The following is a 23,035-nucleotide window of genomic DNA, read 5'->3' as shown; positions in this document are numbered from 1 at the left end:
ACGACGTTACGCGATGGTGTCTCTTAACTGTACAACGTTAATCAATCGAACTTTGGTCAACAAATTTATATTGAATAAAAATCATTATAATACATAATATATTTATCATAAAATAATACGAAAGTATTAATAAAATAATTATTGAAGAAATATAAGTTATATTTAAATGATATAAACTTGATGCGCGATTCGTTCTGTTGAGTTAAGATTCAACCGGAAACAATGAATATGAACGGAAGCTGTCTCTGACGTAGGAGAGTTAGAGAAGCGTACACTTCCATTTTCTTGATCCACTCGGCGAAGTGAGAGCACGTGTTTGTTCGCCGGCACTTTTCTTTGAAAGACTTAATTTTAATAACAATCTTCGCAAAAGTAACCGTCACGCGTACACGGTTATTAATTGTCTTGTGTAACGTTGTAATCGATCCTTAAGTTCTTACATTTTACAAACTAGTATCAACATGAATCCTGAAAAGCTTAAGAAGCTCCAAGCCCAAGTACGAATCGGCGGTAAGGGAACACCCCGTCGCAAGAAGAAGGTACATCAATTGCACTTTTTTTAATTGTATCATTTTTATTTAAGTATCTTTTCCTTTTATCGTTCCTTTTCTTATCTTTTTTGTTTTCACCTATATAAATTATTGCTCAATACTTTTGTCCTTTTCCATATACGTAGATACACTAATTTCAATGAAAGAATTATTCAAATAATAAAATATACTCGTAACTTATTTCATTGATAGATAATAATGAAATGTTTAACTTGACAAGTTTTATATTTGAAATGCTTTCTTTCATGATTTTATATTATAGGTTTTTTTCCTCTCATTTCTTTATTATAATTCATTTGTTATTATTAATTTCAATGATTATTAGTTTGAGAAAGCATGACATATTTTTTGATCAATTTAATCTGCAGTTAAGTTTCATTTTTATTTCTTTTCATTTTTAAATATTTATCATAATGCATATTATTTGTTTTCATTATATTTATGGAATTTTTAACAATAATATTTGTGACACTTTTTAGGTAGTACATGCAACTGCTGCTACAGATGACAAGAAATTACAAAGTTGTCTAAAGAAATTATCAGTTAACACTATACCTGGTATAGAAGAAGTTAATATGATAAAGGATGATGGCACTGTCGTTCACTTTAATAATCCAAAAGCTCAGGCTAGTTTGTCTGCTAATACATTTGCAATTACTGGCCATGGGGAAAACAAGCAGATAACCGAAATGTTGCCTGGTATATTGAGTCAACTAGGTCCAGAAGGTTTAACGCAGCTTAAGCGATTAGCAAGTACAGTGGCCGGTAGCGCAGTTGGCAAAGCAACGCTGGAAGAAGATGATGAAGTTCCTGATTTAGTTGAGAACTTTGACGAAGCTAGCAAAGAAGAGGTACACATTGCATTCTATTTTTATAAATACAAACATTAATAATAAGAGAGAAGAAATATCAAAAAGAGTATTTGAAATTTACTAGATTTTAGGTCATTATAGGTTAACACGTTCCGTGCCACATTTACCACAGGTGGTACACTTAGACAAATTTATTTAATACTCTGAAAATTAAATGGCCTGAAAGACAAATTAAGTAAAAGGGGCTTAGCACGGAACGTGTTAACGGATGAGTTTTAAAACTGTCAGTTTTTATTAATATTTACATTTTGCCTATTGTTAGTGTTTATTCAAGGTTGAACAAAAAGTGACAGCATTCGATTAACAAAACAAGTTGACTAAGCAATATATAAATAGACAAGTTATATTATTATTACATGCTTGTGTTTATTTTTAGGTCGCACCAAAAAAAGAAGTTGAGGAAAATGATAAAGCCTCTGCTGACAAAAAGGAAATTATCACAATCGAGGAAAAGAAAGAAGCACCCTTAGCTACATCCGAAGCTTAAAGAGTTATTGTCGAGTGTCGAGGTAAAGCCCTAGGTATATATACATATATATATATACACAAATACATAGATTTTAACGATAAGTCTCATACTTAGTAATACAAGTATTATTGTTCATATTAGATTTTCTTATTTTCTATAGATGTTTCCCAGGACAGATTGTTTTAATTAAAAGTCAAGAAATGCAAGTTGCATAAGCAACCAGTAAACGAAGTATAACTATACACACACGTTATAAATACTTGACATACACTATAATATTACTATATGAGTAATAGTTGACAAGAAATAAAACAGAATATTACAGAAATTAAAATATTTTTACGAAAGATATGTTTCTTACTCTCTTTATTGGATCTGTTAAACGTCTATTTTGTTTCCAATTAGTCAGTGAAGAATATTATTATTCCTGAATTAAAATAGAAGCGTGAATATGCATATATATACTAATATGTTTAAACACAAATTACATTCTATAACAATGTTGTGAACGTTCATCTCAGTTGCTCAAGTGTGTTTAAAAGACTAATGCAAGATAAAAAATTTATAATAAAAGGCTATATATATATTTATATACATATAAATATATAAATATATATATATTATATTGATGCCTTGAAACAAAGAGCGAAGATTTTTTTAAAGAAAAGCATTATGTTATTAGCTTTCATTTTTTGTTACGACTAACTATATATATATATATATATATATATATATATGCTGGAAATGAAGTTAAAGTAATGGGAAAATAAAAGAAAAATAACATAATTACACTCGAGAAACAGAGGATATGGTTTATCTATCTGTAATAATGTTATTCAACAAAGGAAAGTTTATATAGATTATAGAATGAGGCAAAAATAGGTGAAAAATATTGAAACATTTCTATTTTAATTGATGAAGTTATTGACAATGGCTAATAACTAGCTACTACTGAGTGATACCCCATTGGCAATGGCTTTCCAGCACAGAGAAAGAAATGGGGTGTAATATTTTGTAATGTAATCTATGGAATAAATTCTTTTGCTGGAAATGCGGTTTTCTACTTAAAAGAAGAAAAAAAAACAGAATTAAAAAAAATTAATAAATTTCATGCGTTCCGTCATTATATACAGTAATCTTATTGTCTCAATATTTATATTTTCATTGGTAGAATAAAACGTGTATCAAATATGTAGTATGCAAATATACTAATAAGAGCTATGTATATATACACACATATATAAATAATGTATCTAATAGAAACTTTGTATACCTAACAACGCCTTACATCAAACAAAGTTTTATCTTTCGACCATAAGTATAAAAAAAAAGAACAAAATGCGCACACAAAAATATGAACTAACAATTTTTTTATATTTGCATAATATAACAAACATTTTGCTTGATTCGATTTTGTTTATTTTTCAACTTTCAGTTTTATCTCTCTAATGATTTTTTCATTTAAAATAATATATTTATTAAAATCTCTTACGTTAAATGAAGTAAAAAAAAAAAAAAAGACGTAACGCATTGAACTAAAAATTAATTAATTTTGATAAACTTTGTATGTTAAATGTATTTTATAATAATTAGTTTCATCTTATAGTTTTATAATTTATATTATCAAGTATTTAATAATTTAATTGATTGGAAAAGTTTTTCAACATAGATTTGATGATCTATGAAAAGTGAGAACAAAAATTAATATATCCTACTTTTTTTCATTATTTGCATCATTTTATTTATTCTTTTCTTGAAATTATAATATTCATTCCTACATCGTTCAATAAGACTTCAAATATAGTTTAATACACATACCAGGATGATTTGAAATTGACTTATGGAACAGTGATAAATGAGTAAGTAAAAAAAAATAAATTAAAATAAGATAAAGTAAAATTAAATAAAAAAAAAGAACTATAAAATGGAAGATGAGGCTTTCGTGTAATCTCAACATTTTTCTAACAAAATGTCAACAGTCAAGGTAATTGGGGAAGTATAGTAATTGAACATGCAATTTGTCACTTACAAATTCTAAATGTTCATGTATATATGGGATATTCCACATCAAATTAACCACTTTTGACTCCTTTCGATTTTTCTGAAACTTTTTTATCCTTTTTAAAATCATTAAAAAACATTTTGAGAATTTTTACAGATTTTTGGGTACTATAATTTTGGAATTGCAGCTAGATGAAAGATTTACGTTGACTAATTTTTTCATTCACCCCTTTTTTCATGAAGTTTTGTACCGATGATTTTACGAATATCCTATATTTTTTTCTCATATGATAGAAACAAGCAAAAAAAAAATCACATCCTTTTAAGATGACTGTCATAAATATTATAAACATAAAAAAAAACAAGTAGATCCAATAAATTCTTAAATCCTGCAACAGATATGTTAATAAATTACACATTTTATTAACAAAAACATTTAAAATCTTTTGTAAATCTGTGCAAATATTCAATGTTATATTTATTATGGACTTTTAAATATATATATTTCATATTTAGTGCTTATATGTGTGCCTTTAGAAATGCATTTATACATATATAATATTATAAAAAGCAGGAGAAGAATCAAAAAGGTTTGTTGTTAAATCCAACGAAGATCACCTGTAACAAAAAGAAAACTATATTAATCATACAATCAACTTATGCAATAGCCTGATAATATAAATCGTCCAATTCGCAGATGCACTTTTTAATTAAATACTCTATTTATTTTTATCAAATATCTATTTATTGTTGCAATGAAATTAAATTTAAACGCGTGATTTTACATTTAGAAAAAAATTAAAAAAAAATAAAAAAGTAGAAGTACAAATATTAAGTTACTAGAAAAAATAATATCCATAATTTATTATGATTAATACTTTTAAACTGCATTATATAGAAAAGAAAAAATTGAAAAATTAATAAAATACGATAGCAATGAAAAATATTAAAGACAAAAGAAAAGAGAGATTACTTTAATATTTAAAAAACGATTATTAGGCTTTAAAATTAAAAAATAAGGAAATTTAAATTTTTTTACTCGAACTAACTAAACACATATGCATCATTTTGATGATATAAACACAAATTTGGTGTCCCAAGGAGATGGAATGGTCCATCATCTCCAATTACAACTATAAATTAATGACGAGCAAAAAATTAAAACAATAAAAAATAAAATATGACTAAAGAACCATTCTCGAAAGGTTCAAACATGATGTTGAATCTTTGAAAATAATTCAGTAGCCTGTAGTTGCCCTCTTCAGCCACAATAAAGTGGGGGCCTCTTCGGCATTAAGCCTCTTCTTTCTTCATTCCATAAAAACTGCATTTGGACATTTCTTACGTGCCAGCAAGATAAGATCTTTCATACTAGTTTTGCAAATGAACTCGTATTTTGTTATGATTCTAATTCTCAATTATTACAAAATTAATTTACATTTCGCGTTCACTTTTCTAACTCGTGTATGGTCAATGAACTCTAAGTTCATTGACCATACACGAGAATATTTATTCGAATGCCCAAGCAGATAATAATTTCCCTCGATGACCTAATAACACTTCGCACTTTTAACGTCGAGTAATAAAATCAAATTGAAATAAATAGTGCAATAAATGTAATGCATTTTCTTGCAATACCTTCATTTCATAATTTCATTATTAATTTATTTGTTAATTATATCAAATATTTTTAGCTGTAAGACGAAATCGCGATAGTGTGCGTAGTGCTAAATCCTGAAATACTTAAAACTAAGTATCAAATGCATCAAAGAATTTGCGAATTTGATTCGACTTTATCTCGTTCGAGATAAAATCAAAGTAGAAATTAATCTTTCAAATGGTTACAAATATCTTTGAATCATGATACATAATAAAGATCACAGAATAGTCACAAAATAAATTAACCAATCAAGCATAATAGAATGAGTTGATAAAATTTTGTAACAATTCTGTATAAACCAGGAGGCGGAATTTCCACTCCGGAGTGGAAGCAAGAAGTCTAATGCCTTTCCTGGATCCTACCTACTTAAAATTAAAGTTTTCACATTCATTCAGAGAAGTATGCTACCTGCCTGCCTATTATCCATATTTTTACCCATTTTAAGAAAAACCATACATACCCACCCACTCACTCCACGGTTCTTACACATACCACCAGGGTGCAAAAGCCTAAACTAGAGAGCATGCCCCGGGGCACCTCCGACACCCTAGTTCAACCACGTTTTATAAACTTATATGCTAATGGGTATACGTACGTTTTGCTGTAATCGACTGCCAAGGCTAATGATTATTGCATAAAAAACTAAAGCAAAAATACAAGTATACACTAGTATATATGTATGCATACTAGTAATATACAAGTATATCAAAGTTTCCACAAATAAATGCAGTAACTCTACTATGCAAACGAGTATTAAAAAAATGAGAAATATTTAATATAAATATAAGAATGAAGATAGATATGTAGAAGTAATGCTTTAAGTATTTAATGATGTATTAAATGAATAAAAAATATCGCGTAACGATGTACAATACACACTACCTAATACGCACACACAGGTGTAAAGTACATCGTGCAATCACTAGCACAATAACAGCCGCCAATAGGGGAAAAAACTAAAACTAAACCCACGCTAACTGTTTCTCACCCATACGTGTAACACCTGGGCACACGCATAGATGAGAACGCAGAAAGTATGGGGGGAGAAACGGGGGATTAGTATATTAGAAGCTGAAAATCCTGATCTAAAAAATATGATTAACACATATATAAATATATCAAAAGATTTTAATAAAAATTCATCTAAACGGGCTAAGGACTCTACAAGTCATTTGGTGAATAATGACTTAAACAAGCGAATGAAAAAAAAAGTTACCCCATATGAAACAATTATAGTTTCGAGGTAAGGATGTATTAAAAGACTCTACAATAATGATGGATATTTTTTGCAAACCTCGGACGATTCTTTCACTAAATGGCTGTTCTAATGAAAGAACTGGGCTTTGAGCCACCACTTAATTGCCAGAATCTATCCGTCGCGAATGAATTTGTCTTCTTGCTCATTTATTTAAAATATCAAAATCTTGATATATCAAAATAAATCTCGATTAGATAAACTATGTACGAAGCAATGCATGTAAGACATTTATTACATGCTTTCCAGGACGAAAACGAGTAAATTAATGCTCGATTTCATCACTACTAACCACGAACAAAACACGTAATAAAAAAGAGTGTGCATTTATTAATTGCATTATTAATTAAATGAAATTAACCGATGAGACAAGAAAACCTATCCTGAACTAATAATAAAACATACAATAAAATATACAATTTTCATGAGTAACTCCTAAAAAGGAATTACTCATGTGCTCGTCAATAATTTATTTAAATAATTACAACCAGTAACTCGTGCCGATTTGGACCTTTCATCCTCGGCATGATTGAGCACTGGAGGGACTTTAAATAAAAACTCACGGTTTAAGAAATTCTGCGATGGCTCCAAAACACTCCTACTTCGCAGCAAGTATTGTAGTCTGACGATGGAAGATATTACTCGATTTGCCATTGAAGAAAATCCATCGAAGATCCACCAAAAATCCATCGAAGAATTCATCGAACATCTTTGAAAGGAAGAGAATCCATGGTTATATCTGTAAAATAAAATAGAACAAAACGATAAGTTATCTGAAATATTATTCAAAATCATATAAAATAAAATCGAATAAAATGTAAATACAAATGAATACTTACAATGCATTCCAATGAGATGCAGCTCTATTGCACCATGGTGATGCACCTCACGTGAATCTAAAAACGCGGTTTATACGAAAATAAGAAACTATAGATGAGTTTCTTATCGCGATACCAAAATTTTATTATAAGACGAACAACACTGACTCTAATTCGCGTTTGATTTTAACTTATTACTCGCCCGATCACTGATTCTAGACTGCACTAATTCTAAGACTGCATTGCTCGCAGTCAAATGCAAGAACAAAAATTTCACTCCTGGTCACTTCACATCGGCCATTCGTGCACGATTGCAATCTGAAACTGAAATAAAAAACAATACTATTAATATCATTACTATTACAGAAAATCATTAAAATTTTTAAAGAATTATTTAATAAAAAAATATACTCACTTTAAATCTTTATTGATGAATGCACAATGGGTCTCCTATCCTTAGGATGACGATGACAATGCACAAATAATGACTATAAAACTGCATTACATTCAATGAATTCAAATAACACTAGATTTATTGACTGAACAAATTTGATTCATTTCAAACTTTTTTGTTGCATATATATAAAATAGAAATATTTTAAATTAATTGTAATTTATAATAAAATTTAAATTTAATTAACTTTAAAGTAGAATATTTTTTAAAATTATATGGTAATTTTTAATGCTGTAATGAAATATACATAAATATTAATTCCTTTTCTCTATCTACTTTTCCATTTAAACAACGTTTGTAAATTTTGAAAAAATAGTGAAAAATCTAGTGTTAAACGAATTTCTAAATTAATTTAATAAATAAAATGTGAATATACCATTCCAACGATGATCTGAAACACAAATAAAAACAATATTATATAAATCGTTGTTATATAAAAATTTCTATAGTTATTGAGAAAATGCTTAATAGAAAAATATACTCACTTTGATAGATGCAGGATGAATGCAGGATGGGTATCCTACCCTTAGGATGACGATGAGCACAAGTTTAAACCGAATAAAAGAAACTTGCGAGTTTCTTAACCGAGCAAACGAAACATTAACATACGACGATCAACACTGAATTTACTTGTCGACTTTTCTATATTTTATTTTAACACAATGCAACACACGAGAACCTCATTGCCTACGCGCTCGATTGCAATGATTTTCTGAAACATAACAAGAAAAAGAACAATCAATATCATTGTTGTAATAAAAATCAATTGAAATTATCATAGAAATGTTTGATAGTAAAATATACTTACTTTTAGTCTTCATTGATGATTGCAGGATGGGTATCCTACCCTTAGGATGACGATGTATAAAATAAAATTAAATAAAAAGTCTGAAAAGAGCTGAGACATACTAAAGACTATATTACAATATTTCCTGTAAATCATTTCTGAAGGCAGGGCACACATTAAAACCCTTGAATATTTTTGATAGAATGGTATTCAAGTTATTAAATATTTGTGAAATTTATCAAAGTATGCAACTATTTGCTTCCAATATTTCATATAAAGTATGCAATGTTAGTATAAATATTAATTAAAAATCTTTAAAGTTGTCTTAATAAAACAGTAATTGTATCAGCAAACTCAATAAAGAGTAACATAAAAAATAAACCAGTTTTTATACCATTCTATGCAATGAAAAGCTTTTTAAACTATTAAAATAAAAACGATAACGTTAGAAATAAAATTATTAAATAATTTAATACGCCTTATTTTCGTTTATGTTGTCTCGTCGAAGGATAGAAGACGAATACGAGGTACGTTACTACGTAACCTTGGTAGAGGGGATCTTGGAAGTGTCGAACGCTCGGCTATTATACCTATGTTATCGGCTGTTTACGTTTTGTCGTCGGAAATTCGACGAAGAAAATTCCTCGAGAAATTCCTGGAAATAAAAATACACATTTATAATAACCTATATGTCGAGTGTATTGTTTTCTTATTCTTCCTCTCTCTCTCTCTCTCTCACTCCTTCTCTCTCACTCTTTCTGTAGTATTTCTATATGCTTATATGCTTATATTTAAAAGAAATAATGCTCACCTCGCCACATATGGAGAAGATAAAAAAAGTTGCCACAAGGTTAAAAGATTAGTGAATTCGTGTTATAACTCTTCCCCTGTTAAGAAAGCTAAAAGAAAGTAAAATATGAAAACACATATAAAAATTATGCATGTAGTATGCATTTGATATATAACATTCGTTATATATCATTTAATATATAACAGGAAGATGTACATTAGAATATTAATTGAAACAATTACCTAAAATTAACGGGATAACAAAATCCGCTGCAACACGTATACAGATGATAGATTAAAAAATTCGAAAGATTCGCCATATTGATGTGCATAAAACAGGCGCGTAAGACTGGCGCGAAAATACTGCGTGCGCGAAAATGCTGCGCAGTAGATCTTTTTCCCACCTATAATAAAGAAAAATTTCGAATGATTAAAGATACGATATAGGAGCATAAAATTGTCAAAATATAGTTAAAAAATCAAAATTGATCCTTACATCCTTTATATATTATAATGGGAAGGTGTAAACCTTACAAAATATCTTTTAATTACCTGATCTTAACGGGACGATGACACTCCGATGTGTTCTCCACGAATGACGCCATGAAACTGAAGAATTCGTACGAAAGCTTGGCTGTGATTGGCTAATTCATTTTTTTGAATTTTTTGAATATAAAATGACCAATCGCAGCTTCCGATACCAACGAAATTTGGCTGTCTTTATGACCACGATAGTCAAACTACATATGATAATTTATTTATTAAATAAATAAAAATCATTTCTATCTTTCTAATAAATGTACACAATACTTATAAATATTCTAAAAATAATGAATAGAATAAAGACAATGTAGACATTAAGAGATCTTTGTCGTTTTGCACAAAAGAACAAAATCGTATAGAAGAGAATTGTCGATAGAAAAATGTCTAATATGAAATGCAGCATATGAAAGAATAAATTCCCAAAATCTGTATCGATAAAGAATTCTTACAATTGAAATACTTTCAGAGATGCATAATTGTTTTAAAAATATTTACAATAACGTTTATATACGATTCACACAAAGATTATTCAACATAAATTTCTATACTTTAAGATATTCTCTTTATTCTTTTCATTATTTTTAAAATAATTATAAGTAACAAGTAACAATTTAATTTGTAATCGAAAAAAGAAACATTTATTTATAACATATCAAAATTATTTTCTATTTAATTTACCTTAAATCCTATGAAATGCTTAAACCAATGTATATGCATAGAAATAATCTGAAATGTAATTAGAGTATATTAGAATAATAAAATAATTGTTAATTAAAGAATGAGAGTGCCTATTTTTATTTAAAAACTCATTACATATGATCTGTGTACCTTTCTCTTCAAGATTCACCTTTTTACTGAGGCATTATCCTCTATGAAAATGCTTTTATTCAATGTTGGTTATGTTATTTTCCAAATGTTGCTCATGTATATGTAACAAAATAAAACATTCCAAGTAAACAGAGATACACATTAAAACTCTCTAATTTTTACACTTTTTTTTACTAGTATTCTACTCACTTTTACTTGTAAATATTATAAACATAATGAATAGAATAAAAAGAATGCAGAATAAAAACATTATCTCATTGCATAAGAGAAAACAATCATATAGAAGAGAAATATGGTCAAAGAAATTTTTAAAACAATTGACAATCTATCGATTGAAGGGCGAGTTTTTACGTCATCGATACAGATAATAGGGACTTTTCTACTGTTGGCAAGCGATAGATTGTCAATTGTTTTACAAATTTCTTTGAAAACGTTTCTCATCTACATGATTATTTTCTCGTATGCAATGAGAATGTTCTTATTATGTATTCTTTTTTTATTTTATTCATCATTTTTATAATGTTCACAAGCAAAGTGTGTAAAGTATTGTATAGAGTGAAAAAAGTGTAAAAATAAGAGAATTATAATCTGAAATTCTGTTTATTTCGAATTTTATTTACGTTGCATACATGGGCAAATTTGGAAAATAACCTAAACAACATTAAAATAAAAGTATATTTATAGAGGATAATGCCTCAGTTAAAAGGTGAATCTTGAAGAGAAAGGTACATAGATCATATGTTATAAGTTATTAGATAACAATATGCACTTATATTAATTATTTAACAATTATTTTATCATTCTAATATTCTCTAATTACATTTCAGATTGTTTCTATGCATATACATTGGTTTAAATATTTCATAGGATTTAAGGTACATTAAATAGAAAATAATTGTGATATATTATAAATTTATGTTTCTTTTTTCGATTAGAAATTAAATGTACACGTTATTCATAATTATTCTAAACATAATGAATAGAATAAAGAGAATGTAGGATCTTATAGCATAGAAAATCATGTAGAATGATCTTCGTGTGAATCGTGTATAAACGTTATTGTAAATTTATTTAAAACACTTATGTATATCTGAAAGTATTTAAATTGTAAAGATTCCTTATCGATACAGATTTTGGCAATTTATTCTTTCATATGCTACATTTTATATTAGACATTTTTATATCGACAATTCTCATCTATATGATTGTATTCTTTTATGCGAAACGACAAAGTTTTCGTAATGTCTACATTGTCTTTATTCAATTCATTATTTTTAGAATATTTATAAGTGTTGTGTACATTTATTACAAAGATAGAAATGATTTTTATTTATTTAATAAATAAATTATCATATGTAGCTTGACTATCGTGGTCATAAAGACAGCCAAATTCCGTTGGTGTCGGAAGCTGTGATTGGTCATTTTATATTCAAAAAATTCAAAAAAATGAATTAGCCAATCACAGCCAAGCTTTTGTCCGAAATAAACAGAATTTCAGATTATAATTCTCTTATTTTTATACTCTTTTCACTCTACACAATACTTTACACACTTTAATTGTAAACATTATAAAAATAATGAATAAAATAAAAAAAGAATACATAATAAGAACATTATCTCATTGCATACGAGAAAATAATCATGTAGATGAGAAACTCTTTCAAAGAATTTAGTAAAACATTTGACAATATTTCGCTTGCCATCCTTATAAAAATAAATCCTCATCATAAAGGCGCATTTTTACGTTATCGATATGGATAATAGGGAATTTTATACTGTTGGCAAGCAATAGATACCCTCAACGATTTCGACGTAATTCATCTTCCAAATCGAAGGGATATCGAGCTCACCGACAAAACCATTCGAAGGACTGACGACGAGAACGAAGAAGAAGACGGGGACGAACGTTGCACCTAACATTTTCTGGATTTTCTTTTGCTGTTAGAATAATCATAACAAAAATTTGATACGTGTTTTTTTTTGTTTAATAGAATACACCATGATCTTTTTAAGATTCTAGTGATGGGTTTAAACGTGTCGAGTTTTTAGATTGTTATCAATCAGTTTTCATTGTTCATTATTGTTAATGTATATTTGGAAAACCTTTTTTTTTAATTTTCATATTATTATAATTTGGTTGTTTAAATCATTGTTTTATTTGTTTTGAAAATTTATTTCTTATTTATTTCTTTTTAAGTATTGTTATTGTAATTCTATCATAATTAATTTAATTGTTTTATTAATCGCTTTATTTATCTAAACAATTTATTTCGTATGAGATCGATATATCGAAAGTTCAGCAGATCAATATAGCGAAAGTTCGATAGATCGATAAAGCGAATGTTCGATTAATCGATGTATCGGTAGTTCAAAAGATCGATATATCGATAGTTTGGTAATCGATATATCGAAGTTCGATATACCGATGGTTCGATAATCGATATATCGAAGTTCGATATATCGATAGTTCGATAGATCGATATACCGAAGTTCGATAATCGATATATCGAAGATTGATAATCGATATATCGAACTTCGATATATCGATAGTTCGATAAATCGAAGTTCGATAATCGATATATCGAAGTTCGATATATCGATAGTTCGATAATCGATATATCGAAGTTCGATATATCGATAGTTCGATAATCGCTATATCTAAGTTCGTTATATCGATAGTTCGATAAATCAATATATATCGAAGTTCGATATATAGATAGTTAGATAAATCGATATATATCGATGTTCGATATATCGATAGCTCGATAAATCGATATATCGATAGCTCGATAAATCGATATATCGATAGCTCGATAAATCGATATATCGATAGTTCGATAAATCGATATATATCGATGTTCGATATATCGATAGTTCGATAATCGATATATCGAAGTTCGATATATCGATAGTTCGATATATCGATAGCTCGATATATCGATGGCTCGATAAATCGATATATATCGAAGTTCGATATATCGATAAATATCGAAGTTCGATATATCGATAGTTCGATAAATCGATATATCGAAGTTCGATAAATCGATATATATCGAAGTTCGATGTATCGATAGTTCGATAATCGATTTATCGAAGTTAGATAAATCGATATATATCGAAGTTCGATATATCGATATATATCGAAGTTCGATATATCGATAGTTCGATAATCGATATATCGAAGTTCGATATATCGATAGTTCGATAAATCGATATATCGAAGTTCGATAAATCGATATATATCGAAGTTCGATAAATCGATATATATCGAAGTTCGATAAATCGATATATATCGAAGTTCGATAAATCGATATATATCGAAGTTCGATAAATCGATATATATCGAAGTTCGATAAATCGATATATCGAAGTTCGATAAATCGATATATATCGAAGTTCGATATATCGATAGCTCGATAAATCGATATATATCGAAGTTCGATATATCGATAGTTCGATAATCGATATATCGAAGTTCGATATATCGATAGTTCGATAAATCGATATATCGAAGTTCGATAAATCGATATATATCGAAGTTCAATAAATCGATATATATCGAAGTTCGATAAATCGATATATATCGAAGTTCGATAATCGATATATCGAAGTTCGATATATCGATAGTTCGATAAATCGATATATCGAAGTTCGATAAATCGATATATATCGAAGTTCGATATATCGATAGCTCGATAAATCGATATATATCGAAGTTCGATATATCGATAGTTCGATAATCGATATATCGAAGTTCGATATATCGATAGTTCGATAAAACGATATATCGAAGTTCGATAAATCGATATATATCGAAGTTTGATAAATCGATATATATCGAAGTTCGATATATCGATAGTTCGATAATCGATATATCGAAGTTCGATATATCGATAGCTCGTTAAATCGATATATCGAAGTTCGATATATCGATAGTTCGATAAATCGATATATATCGAAGTTCAATATATAGATAGTTCGATAAATCGATATATTGAAGTTCGATAAATCGATATATATCGAAGTTCGATATATCGATAGCTCGATAAATCGATATATATCGAAGTTCGATATATCGATAGTTCGATAAATCGATATATCGAAGTTCGATATATCGATAGTTCGATAAATCGATATATTAAAGTTCGATAAATCGATATATATCGAAGTTCGATATATCGATATATATCGAATTTCGATATATCGATAGTTCGATAATCGATATATCGATAGTTCGATAAATCGATATATCGAAGTTCGATAAATCGATATATATCGAACTTCGATATATCGATTTATTAAACTAGCCAACAGTATCAAACTCCCTATTATCCATACCGATAATGTAAAAACGCGCGTTTATAATGAGGATTTATTTTTATAAGGATGGCAAGCGAAATATTGTCAATTGTTTTACTAAATTCTTTGAAAAAGTTTCTCATCTACATGATTATTTTCTCGTATGCAATGAGATAATGTTCTTATTACGTATTCTTTTTTTATTTTATACATTATTTTTATAATGTTTACAATTAAAGTGTGTAAAGTATTGTGTAGAATGAAAAGAGTATAAAAATAAGTGAATTATAATCTGAAATTCTATTTATCTCGAATTTTATTTGCGTTGCATACATGGGCAAATTTGGAAAATAACCTAAACAACATTAAAATAAAAGTATTTTTATAGAGGATAATGCCTCAGTTAAAAGGTTAATCTTGAAGAGAAAGGTACATAGATCATATGTAATAAGTTATTAGATAACAATATGCACTTATATTAATTATTTAACAATTATTTTATCATTCTAATATTCTCTAATTACATTTCAGATTGTTTCTATGCATATACATTGGTTTAAATATTTCATAGGATTTAAGGTACATTAAATAGAAAATAATTTTGATATGTTATAAAAGTATGTTTCTATTTTGGATTACAAATAAAATTAACACTTAATGCTTATAATTATTCTAAAAATAATGAATAGAATAAAGAGAATGTAGGATCTTATAGCATAGAAAATCATGTAGAATGATCTTCGTGTGAATCGTGTATAAACGTTAGTGTTAATATTTTTAAAACAATTATGCATCTCTGAAAGTATTTCAATTGTGAGGATTCTTTATCGATATAGATTTTGGGAATTTATTCTTTTATATGCTGCATTTCATATTAGATATTTTTCTATCGACAATTCTCTTCTATACGATTTTTTTCTTTTGTGTAAAACGACAAAGTTTTCGTAATGTCTACATTGTCTTTATTTAATTCATTATTTTTAGAATATTTATAAGTGTTGTGTACATTTATTAGAAAAATAGAAATGATTTTTAATTTATTTAATAAATAAATTATCATATGTAGTTTGACCAGCGTGGTCATAAAGAAGGTCAGATTCTGTCCGTGTAAGAAGCTGTGAGGACCCTGTTCATGGTCAAAAAAATGAATTAGCTAATCACAGCCAAGCTTTCGTCCGAATTCTTCAGTTTCATGGCGTCTTTCGTGGAGAACACATCGGTGTGTAGTCGTCTCGTTAAAATCAGGTAATTAAAAGATATTTTGTAAGGTTCACACCTTTCTATTACAATATATAAAGGATAAAAGGATCGATTTTGATTTTTTGAGTATATTTTGACAATTTTTATGCTTCTATATCGTATTTTTAATCTTTCGAAATTTTTCTTTAATATAAGTGGAAAGAAGATCTACTGCGCATCATTTTCGCGCATGCAGTATTTTCGCGCCAGTCTTATGCGCCTGTTTTATGCACATCAATATGGCGAATCTTTCGAATTTTTGTATTCTGTCATCTGTATACGTGTTGCAGCGGATTTTGTTATCCCGTTAATTTCAGGTAATTGTTTCAATTAATATTTTAATGTACACCTTCCTGTTGTATATTAAATGATATATAACGAATGTTATATATCAAATGCATACTACATGCATAATTTTTATATGTGTTTTCATATTTTACTTTCTTTTAGCTTTCTTAACATGGGAAGAGTTATAACACGAATTCACTAATCTTTTAACCTTGTGGCAACTTTTTTTATCTTCTCCATATATGGCGAGGTGAGCATTATTTTTGTTAAATATAAGCATATAAGCATATAGAAATATTATAGAAAGAGTGAGAGAGAAGGAGTGAGAGAGACAGAGAGGAAGAATAAGAAAACAATACACTCGACATATAAGTTATTATAAATGTGTATTTTTATTTCCAGGAATTTCTCGAGGAATTTTCTTCGTCGAATTTTCGACAACAAAACGTAAACAGCCGATAACATAGGTATAATAGCCGAGCGTTCGACACTCCCGAGATCTCCTCTACCAAGGTTATGTAGTAACGTACCTCGTATTCGTCTTCTATCTTTCGACGAGACAACATCAACGAAAATAAGGCGTATTAAATTACTTAATAATTTTATTTCTAACGTTATCGTTTTGATTTTAATAGTTTAAAAAGCTTTTCATTGCATAGAATGGTATAAAATCTGGTTTATTTTTTATGTTACTCTTTATTGAGTTTGCTGATACAATTACTGTTTTATTTAAACAACTTTAAAGATTTTTAATTAATATTTTTACTAGCATTACATACTTTGTATGTAATTTAGCAAGCAAATAGTTGCATACTTTGATAAATTTCACAAATATTTAATAACTTGAATACCATTCTATCAAAAATATTCAAGGGTTTTAATGTGTGCCCTGCCTTCAGAAATGATTTACAGGAAATATTGTAATATAGTCTTTAGTATGTTTCAGCTCTTTTCAGACTTTTTATTTAATTTTATTTTATACATCCTCATCCTAAGGGTAGGATACCCATCCTGCAGTAATCAACGAAGACTAAAAGTAAGTATATTTTACTATCAAACATTTCTATGATAATTTCAATTGATTCTTATTACAACAATGATATTAATTGTTTTTTTTCTTGTTATGTTTCAGAAAATCATTGCAATCGAGCGCGTAGGCAATGAGGTTCTCGTGTGTTGCATCGTGTTAAAATAAAATATAAAAAAGGCGACAAGTAAATTCAGTGTTGATCGTCGTATGTTAATGTTTTGTTTGCTCGGTTAAGAAACTCGCAAGTTTCTTTTATTCGGTTTAAACTTGTGCTCATCGTCATCCTAAGGGTAGGATACCCATCCTGCATTCATCCTGCATCTATCAAAGTGAGTATATTTTTCTATTAAGCATTTTCTCAATAACTATAGAAATTTTTATATAACAACGATTTATATAATATTTTTTTTATTTGTGTTTCAGATCATCGTTGGAATGGTATATATTTACATTTTATTTATTAAATTCATTTAGAAATTCGTTTAACACTAGATTTGTTCACTATTATTTAAAAATTTACAAACGTTGTTTAAATGAAAAAGTGGATAGAGGAAAGGAATTAATATTTATGTATATTTCATTACAGCATTAAAAATTACCATATAATTTTAAAAAATATTCTACTTTAAAGTTAATTAAATTTAAATTTTATTATAAATTACAAATAATTTAAAATATTTCTATTTTATATATATGCAACAAAAAAGTTTGAAATGAATCAAATTTGTTCAGTCCATAAATCTAGTGTTATTTGAATTAATTGAATGTAATGTAGTTTTATAGTCATTATTTGTGCATTGTCATCGTCATCCTAAGGATAGGAGACCCATTGTGCATTCATCAATAAAGATTTAAAGTGAGTATATTTTTTTATTAAATAATTCTTTAAAAATTTTAATGATTTTCTGTAATAGTAATGATATTAATAGTATTGTTTTTTATTTCAGTTTCAGATTGCAATCGTGCACGAATGGCCGATGTGAAGTGACCAGAAGTGAAATTTTTGTTCTTGCATTTGACTGCGAGCAATGCAGTCTTAGAATTAGTGCAGTCTAGAATCAGTGATCGGGCGAGTAATAAGTTAAAATCAAACGCGAATTAGAGTCAGTGTTGTTCGTCGTATAATAAAATTTTGGTATCGCGATAAGAAACTCATCTATAGTTTCTTATTTTCGTATAAACCGCGTTTTTAGATTCACGTGAGGTGCATCACCATGGTGCAATAGAGCTGCATCTCATTGGAATGCATTGTAAGTATTCATTTGTATTTACATTTTATTCGATTTTATTTTATATGATTTTGAATAATATTTCAGATAACTTATCGTTTTGTTCTATTTTATTTTACAGATATAACCATGGATTCTCTTCCTTTCAAAGATGTTCGATGAATTCTTCGATGGATTTTTGGTGGATCTTCGATGGATTTTCTTCAATGGCAAATCGAGTAATATCTTCCATCGTCAGACTACAATACTTGCTGCGAAGTAGGAGTGTTTTGGAGCCATCGCAGAATTTCTTAAACCGTGAGTTTTTATTTAAAGTCCCTCCAGTGCTCAATCATGCCGAGGATGAAAGGTCCAAATCGGCACGAGTTACTGGTTGTAATTATTTAAATAAATTATTGACGAGCACATGAGTAATTCCTTTTTAGGAGTTACTCATGAAAATTGTATATTTTATTGTATGTTTTATTATTAGTTCAGGATAGGTTTTCTTGTCTCATCGGTTAATTTCATTTAATTAATAATGCAATTAATAAATGCACACTCTTTTTTATTACGTGTTTTGTTCGTGGTTAGTAGTGATGAAATCGAGCATTAATTTACTCGTTTTCGTCCTGGAAAGCATGTAATAAATGTCTTACATGCATTGCTTCGTACATAGTTTATCTAATCGAGATTTATTTTGATATATCAAGATTTTGATATTTTAAATAAATGAGCAAGAAGACAAATTCATTCGCGACGGATAGATTCTGGCAATTAAGTGGTGGCTCAAAGCCCAGTTCTTTCATTAGAACAGCCATTTAGTGAAAGAATCGTCCGAGGTTTGCAAAAAATATCCATCATTATTGTAGAGTCTTTTAATACATCCTTACCTCGAAACTATAATTGTTTCATATGGGGTAACTTTTTTTTTCATTCGCTTGTTTAAGTCATTATTCACCAAATGACTTGTAGAGTCCTTAGCCCGTTTAGATGAATTTTTATTAAAATCTTTTGATATATTTATATATGTGTTAATCATATTTTTTAGATCAGGATTTTCAGCTTCTAATATACTAATCCCCCGTTTCTCCCCCCCATACTTTCTGCGTTCTCATCTATGCGTGTGCCCAGGTGTTACACGTATGGGTGAGAAACAGTTAGCGTGGGTTTAGTTTTAGTTTTTTCCCCTATTGGCGGCTGTTATTGTGCTAGTGATTGCACGATGTACTTTACACCTGTGTGTGCGTATTAGGTAGTGTGTATTGTACATCGTTACGCGATATTTTTTATTCATTTAATACATCATTAAATACTTAAAGCATTACTTCTACATATCTATCTTCATTCTTATATTTATATTAAATATTTCTCATTTTTTTAATACTCGTTTGCATAGTAGAGTTACTGCATTTATTTGTGGAAACTTTGATATACTTGTATATTACTAGTATGCATACATATATACTAGTGTATACTTGTATTTTTGCTTTAGTTTTTTATGCAATAATCATTAGCCTTGGCAGTCGATTACAGCAAAACGTACGTATACCCATTAGCATATAAGTTTATAAAACGTGGTTGAACTAGGGTGTCGGAGGTGCCCCGGGGCATGCTCTCTAGTTTAGGCTTTTGCACCCTGGTGGTATGTGTGAGAACCGTGGAGTGAGTGGGTGGGTATGTATGGTTTTTCTTAAAATGGGTAAAAATATGGATAATAGGCAGGCAGGTAGCATACTTCTCTGAATGAATGTGAAAACTTTAATTTTAAGTAGGTAGGATCCAGGAAAGGCATTAGACTTCTTGCTTCCACTCCGGAGTGGAAATTCCGCCTCCTGGTTTATACAGAATTGTTACAAAATTTTATCAACTCATTCTATTATGCTTGATTGGTTAATTTATTTTGTGACTATTCTGTGATCTTTATTATGTATCATGATTCAAAGATATTTGTAACCATTTGAAAGATTAATTTCTACTTTGATTTTATCTCGAACGAGATAGAGTCGAATCAAATTCGCAAATTCTTTGATGCATTTGATACTTAGTTTTAAGTATTTCAGGATTAGCACTACGCACACTATCGCGATTTCGTCTTACAGCTAGAAATATTTGATATAATTACCGAATAAATTAATAACGAAATTATGAAATGAAGGTATTGCAAGAAAATGCATTACATTTATTGCACTATTTATTTCAATTTGATTTTATTACTCGACGTTAAAAGTGCGAAGTGTTATTAGGTCATCGAGGGAAATTATTATCTGCTTGGACATTCGAATAAATATTCTCGTGTATAATCAATGAATTTTAAGTTCATTGATGGTCCACGAGTTAGAAAAATGAACGCGAAATGTAAATTAATTTTGTAATAATTGAGAATTAGAATCATAACAAAATACGAGTTCATTTGCAAAACTAGTATGAAAGATCTTATCTTGCTGGCACGTAAGAAATGTCCAAATGCAGTTTTTATGGAATGAAGAAAGAAGAGGCTTAATGCCGAAGAGGCCCCCACTTTATTGTGGCTGAAGAGGGCAACTACAGGCTACTGAATTATTTTCAAAGATTCAACATCATGTTTGAACCTTTCGAGAATGGTTCTTTAGTCATATTTTATTTTTTATTGTTTTAATTTTTTGCTCGTCATTAATTTATAGTTGTAATTGGAGATGATGGACCATTCCATCTCCTTGGGACACCAAATTTGTGTTTATATCATCAAAAAGATGCATATGTGTTAAGTTAGTTCGAGTAAAAAAATTTAAATTTCATTATTTTTAAATTTTAAAGCCTAATAATCGTTTTTTTAATATTAAAGTAATCTCTCTTTTCTTTTGTCTTTAATATTTTTCATTGCTATCGTATTTTATTAATTTTTCAATTTTTTCTTTTCTATATAATGCAGTTTAAAAGTATTAATCATAATAAATTATGGATATTATTTTTTCTAGTAACTTAATATTTGTACTTCTACTTTTTTATTTTTTTTAAATTTTTTTCTAAATGTAAAATCACGAGTTTAAATTTAATTTCATTGCAACAATAAATAGATATTTGATAAAAATAAATGGAGTATTTAATTAAAAAGTGCATCTGCGAATTGGACGATTTATATTATCAGGCTATTGCATAAGTTGATTGTATGATTAATATAGTTTTCTTTTTGTTACAGGTGATCTTCGTTGGATTTAACAACAAACCTTTTTGATTCTTCTCCTGCTTTTTATAATATTATATATGTATTAATGCATTTCTAAAGGCACACACATAAACACGAAATATGAAATATATATATTTAAAAGTCCATAATAAATATAACATTGAATATTTGCAAAGATTTACAAAAAATTTTAAATGTTTTTGTTAATAAAATGTGTAATTTATTAACATATCTGTTTCAGGATTAAGATTTTTAGTGGTCGTGTTGTAAGTAAAATTTTATGCTTTTGCTTTGGCCAATTGATTAAGTTCGCTTTTTTTATTTTTATTTAGCAGGGATTTTTAATTGTCTTTTTATTTTCTCTTTATCTTTTTTTTTACTATCTCGAATTTGGATAATTTAATACAATAATTTATTCAAACATCGATCCCCGGCTAATGTATTATCGTGCATTAATATATTCATGAGAAAATAATCGATCGAACCCATAAATATGTAAAATCGAGAAAACGAGCTATGGAAATTATGATAATAATCTTATCAATTATAAATCAGTTCTACGGAACAAAACGGAAGATTAAACTGTAAATGATCTTCTAACATCGTCATTAATTATTCAATACTTAATACAATAAATAATGTATCTTAATGTAATCGTTTATTCGATGATACTTTTTTCAATGTTTATGAAACAATTTAAATAAAATCAATCGAATCGATTAATAATCATTTAGGAAATTTGCAGTTCAGGAATAAATCATTCTTATATTATTCTCAT

At 28.3% G+C, this 23,035-nt stretch overlaps 1 protein-coding gene and 1 long non-coding RNA gene across 4 annotated transcripts; both read left to right on the top strand.

Annotated features, from left to right (window-relative positions):
- Positions 1-292: 292 nt before the first annotated feature.
- On the top strand, positions 293-3,155 carry bic (bicaudal). 3 transcript variants are annotated; one of them, XM_015325993.2, is made up of 4 exons: positions 293-539; positions 1,031-1,402; positions 1,800-1,932; positions 2,053-3,155. In XM_015325993.2, the coding sequence occupies exons 1-3, from the start codon at positions 462-464 to the stop codon at positions 1,908-1,910; spliced, it is 561 nt and encodes a 186-aa protein (XP_015181479.1). In that variant the 5' UTR covers positions 293-461; the 3' UTR covers positions 1,911-1,932; positions 2,053-3,155. The 3 variants fall into 3 exon arrangements, with proteins under 3 accessions (XP_015181479.1, XP_015181478.1, XP_015181480.1); XM_015325992.2 differs by having other exon boundaries at positions 1,800-1,944; XM_015325994.2 differs by having other exon boundaries at positions 1,800-1,944; positions 2,034-3,155.
- Positions 3,156-16,755: 13,600 nt separating this feature from the next.
- LOC149033313 (uncharacterized) lies at positions 16,756-22,943 on the top strand. Its single transcript, XR_016175753.1, has 3 exons — positions 16,756-16,882; positions 17,016-17,103; positions 17,256-22,943. It is a non-coding gene; the product is annotated as an uncharacterized LOC149033313 (long non-coding RNA).
- Positions 22,944-23,035: the final 92 nt, after the last annotated feature.

The sequence above is a fragment of the Polistes dominula genome, unplaced genomic scaffold, assembly GCF_049000335.1.
Source record: "Polistes dominula isolate Pdom_NZ unplaced genomic scaffold, Pdom_raw_medaka contig_49, whole genome shotgun sequence".
NCBI lineage: Eukaryota > Metazoa > Arthropoda > Insecta > Hymenoptera > Vespidae > Polistes > Polistes dominula.
Note: the sequence above shows the minus strand (reverse complement) of the source record. Positions and strands in the feature narration are given on the sequence as shown.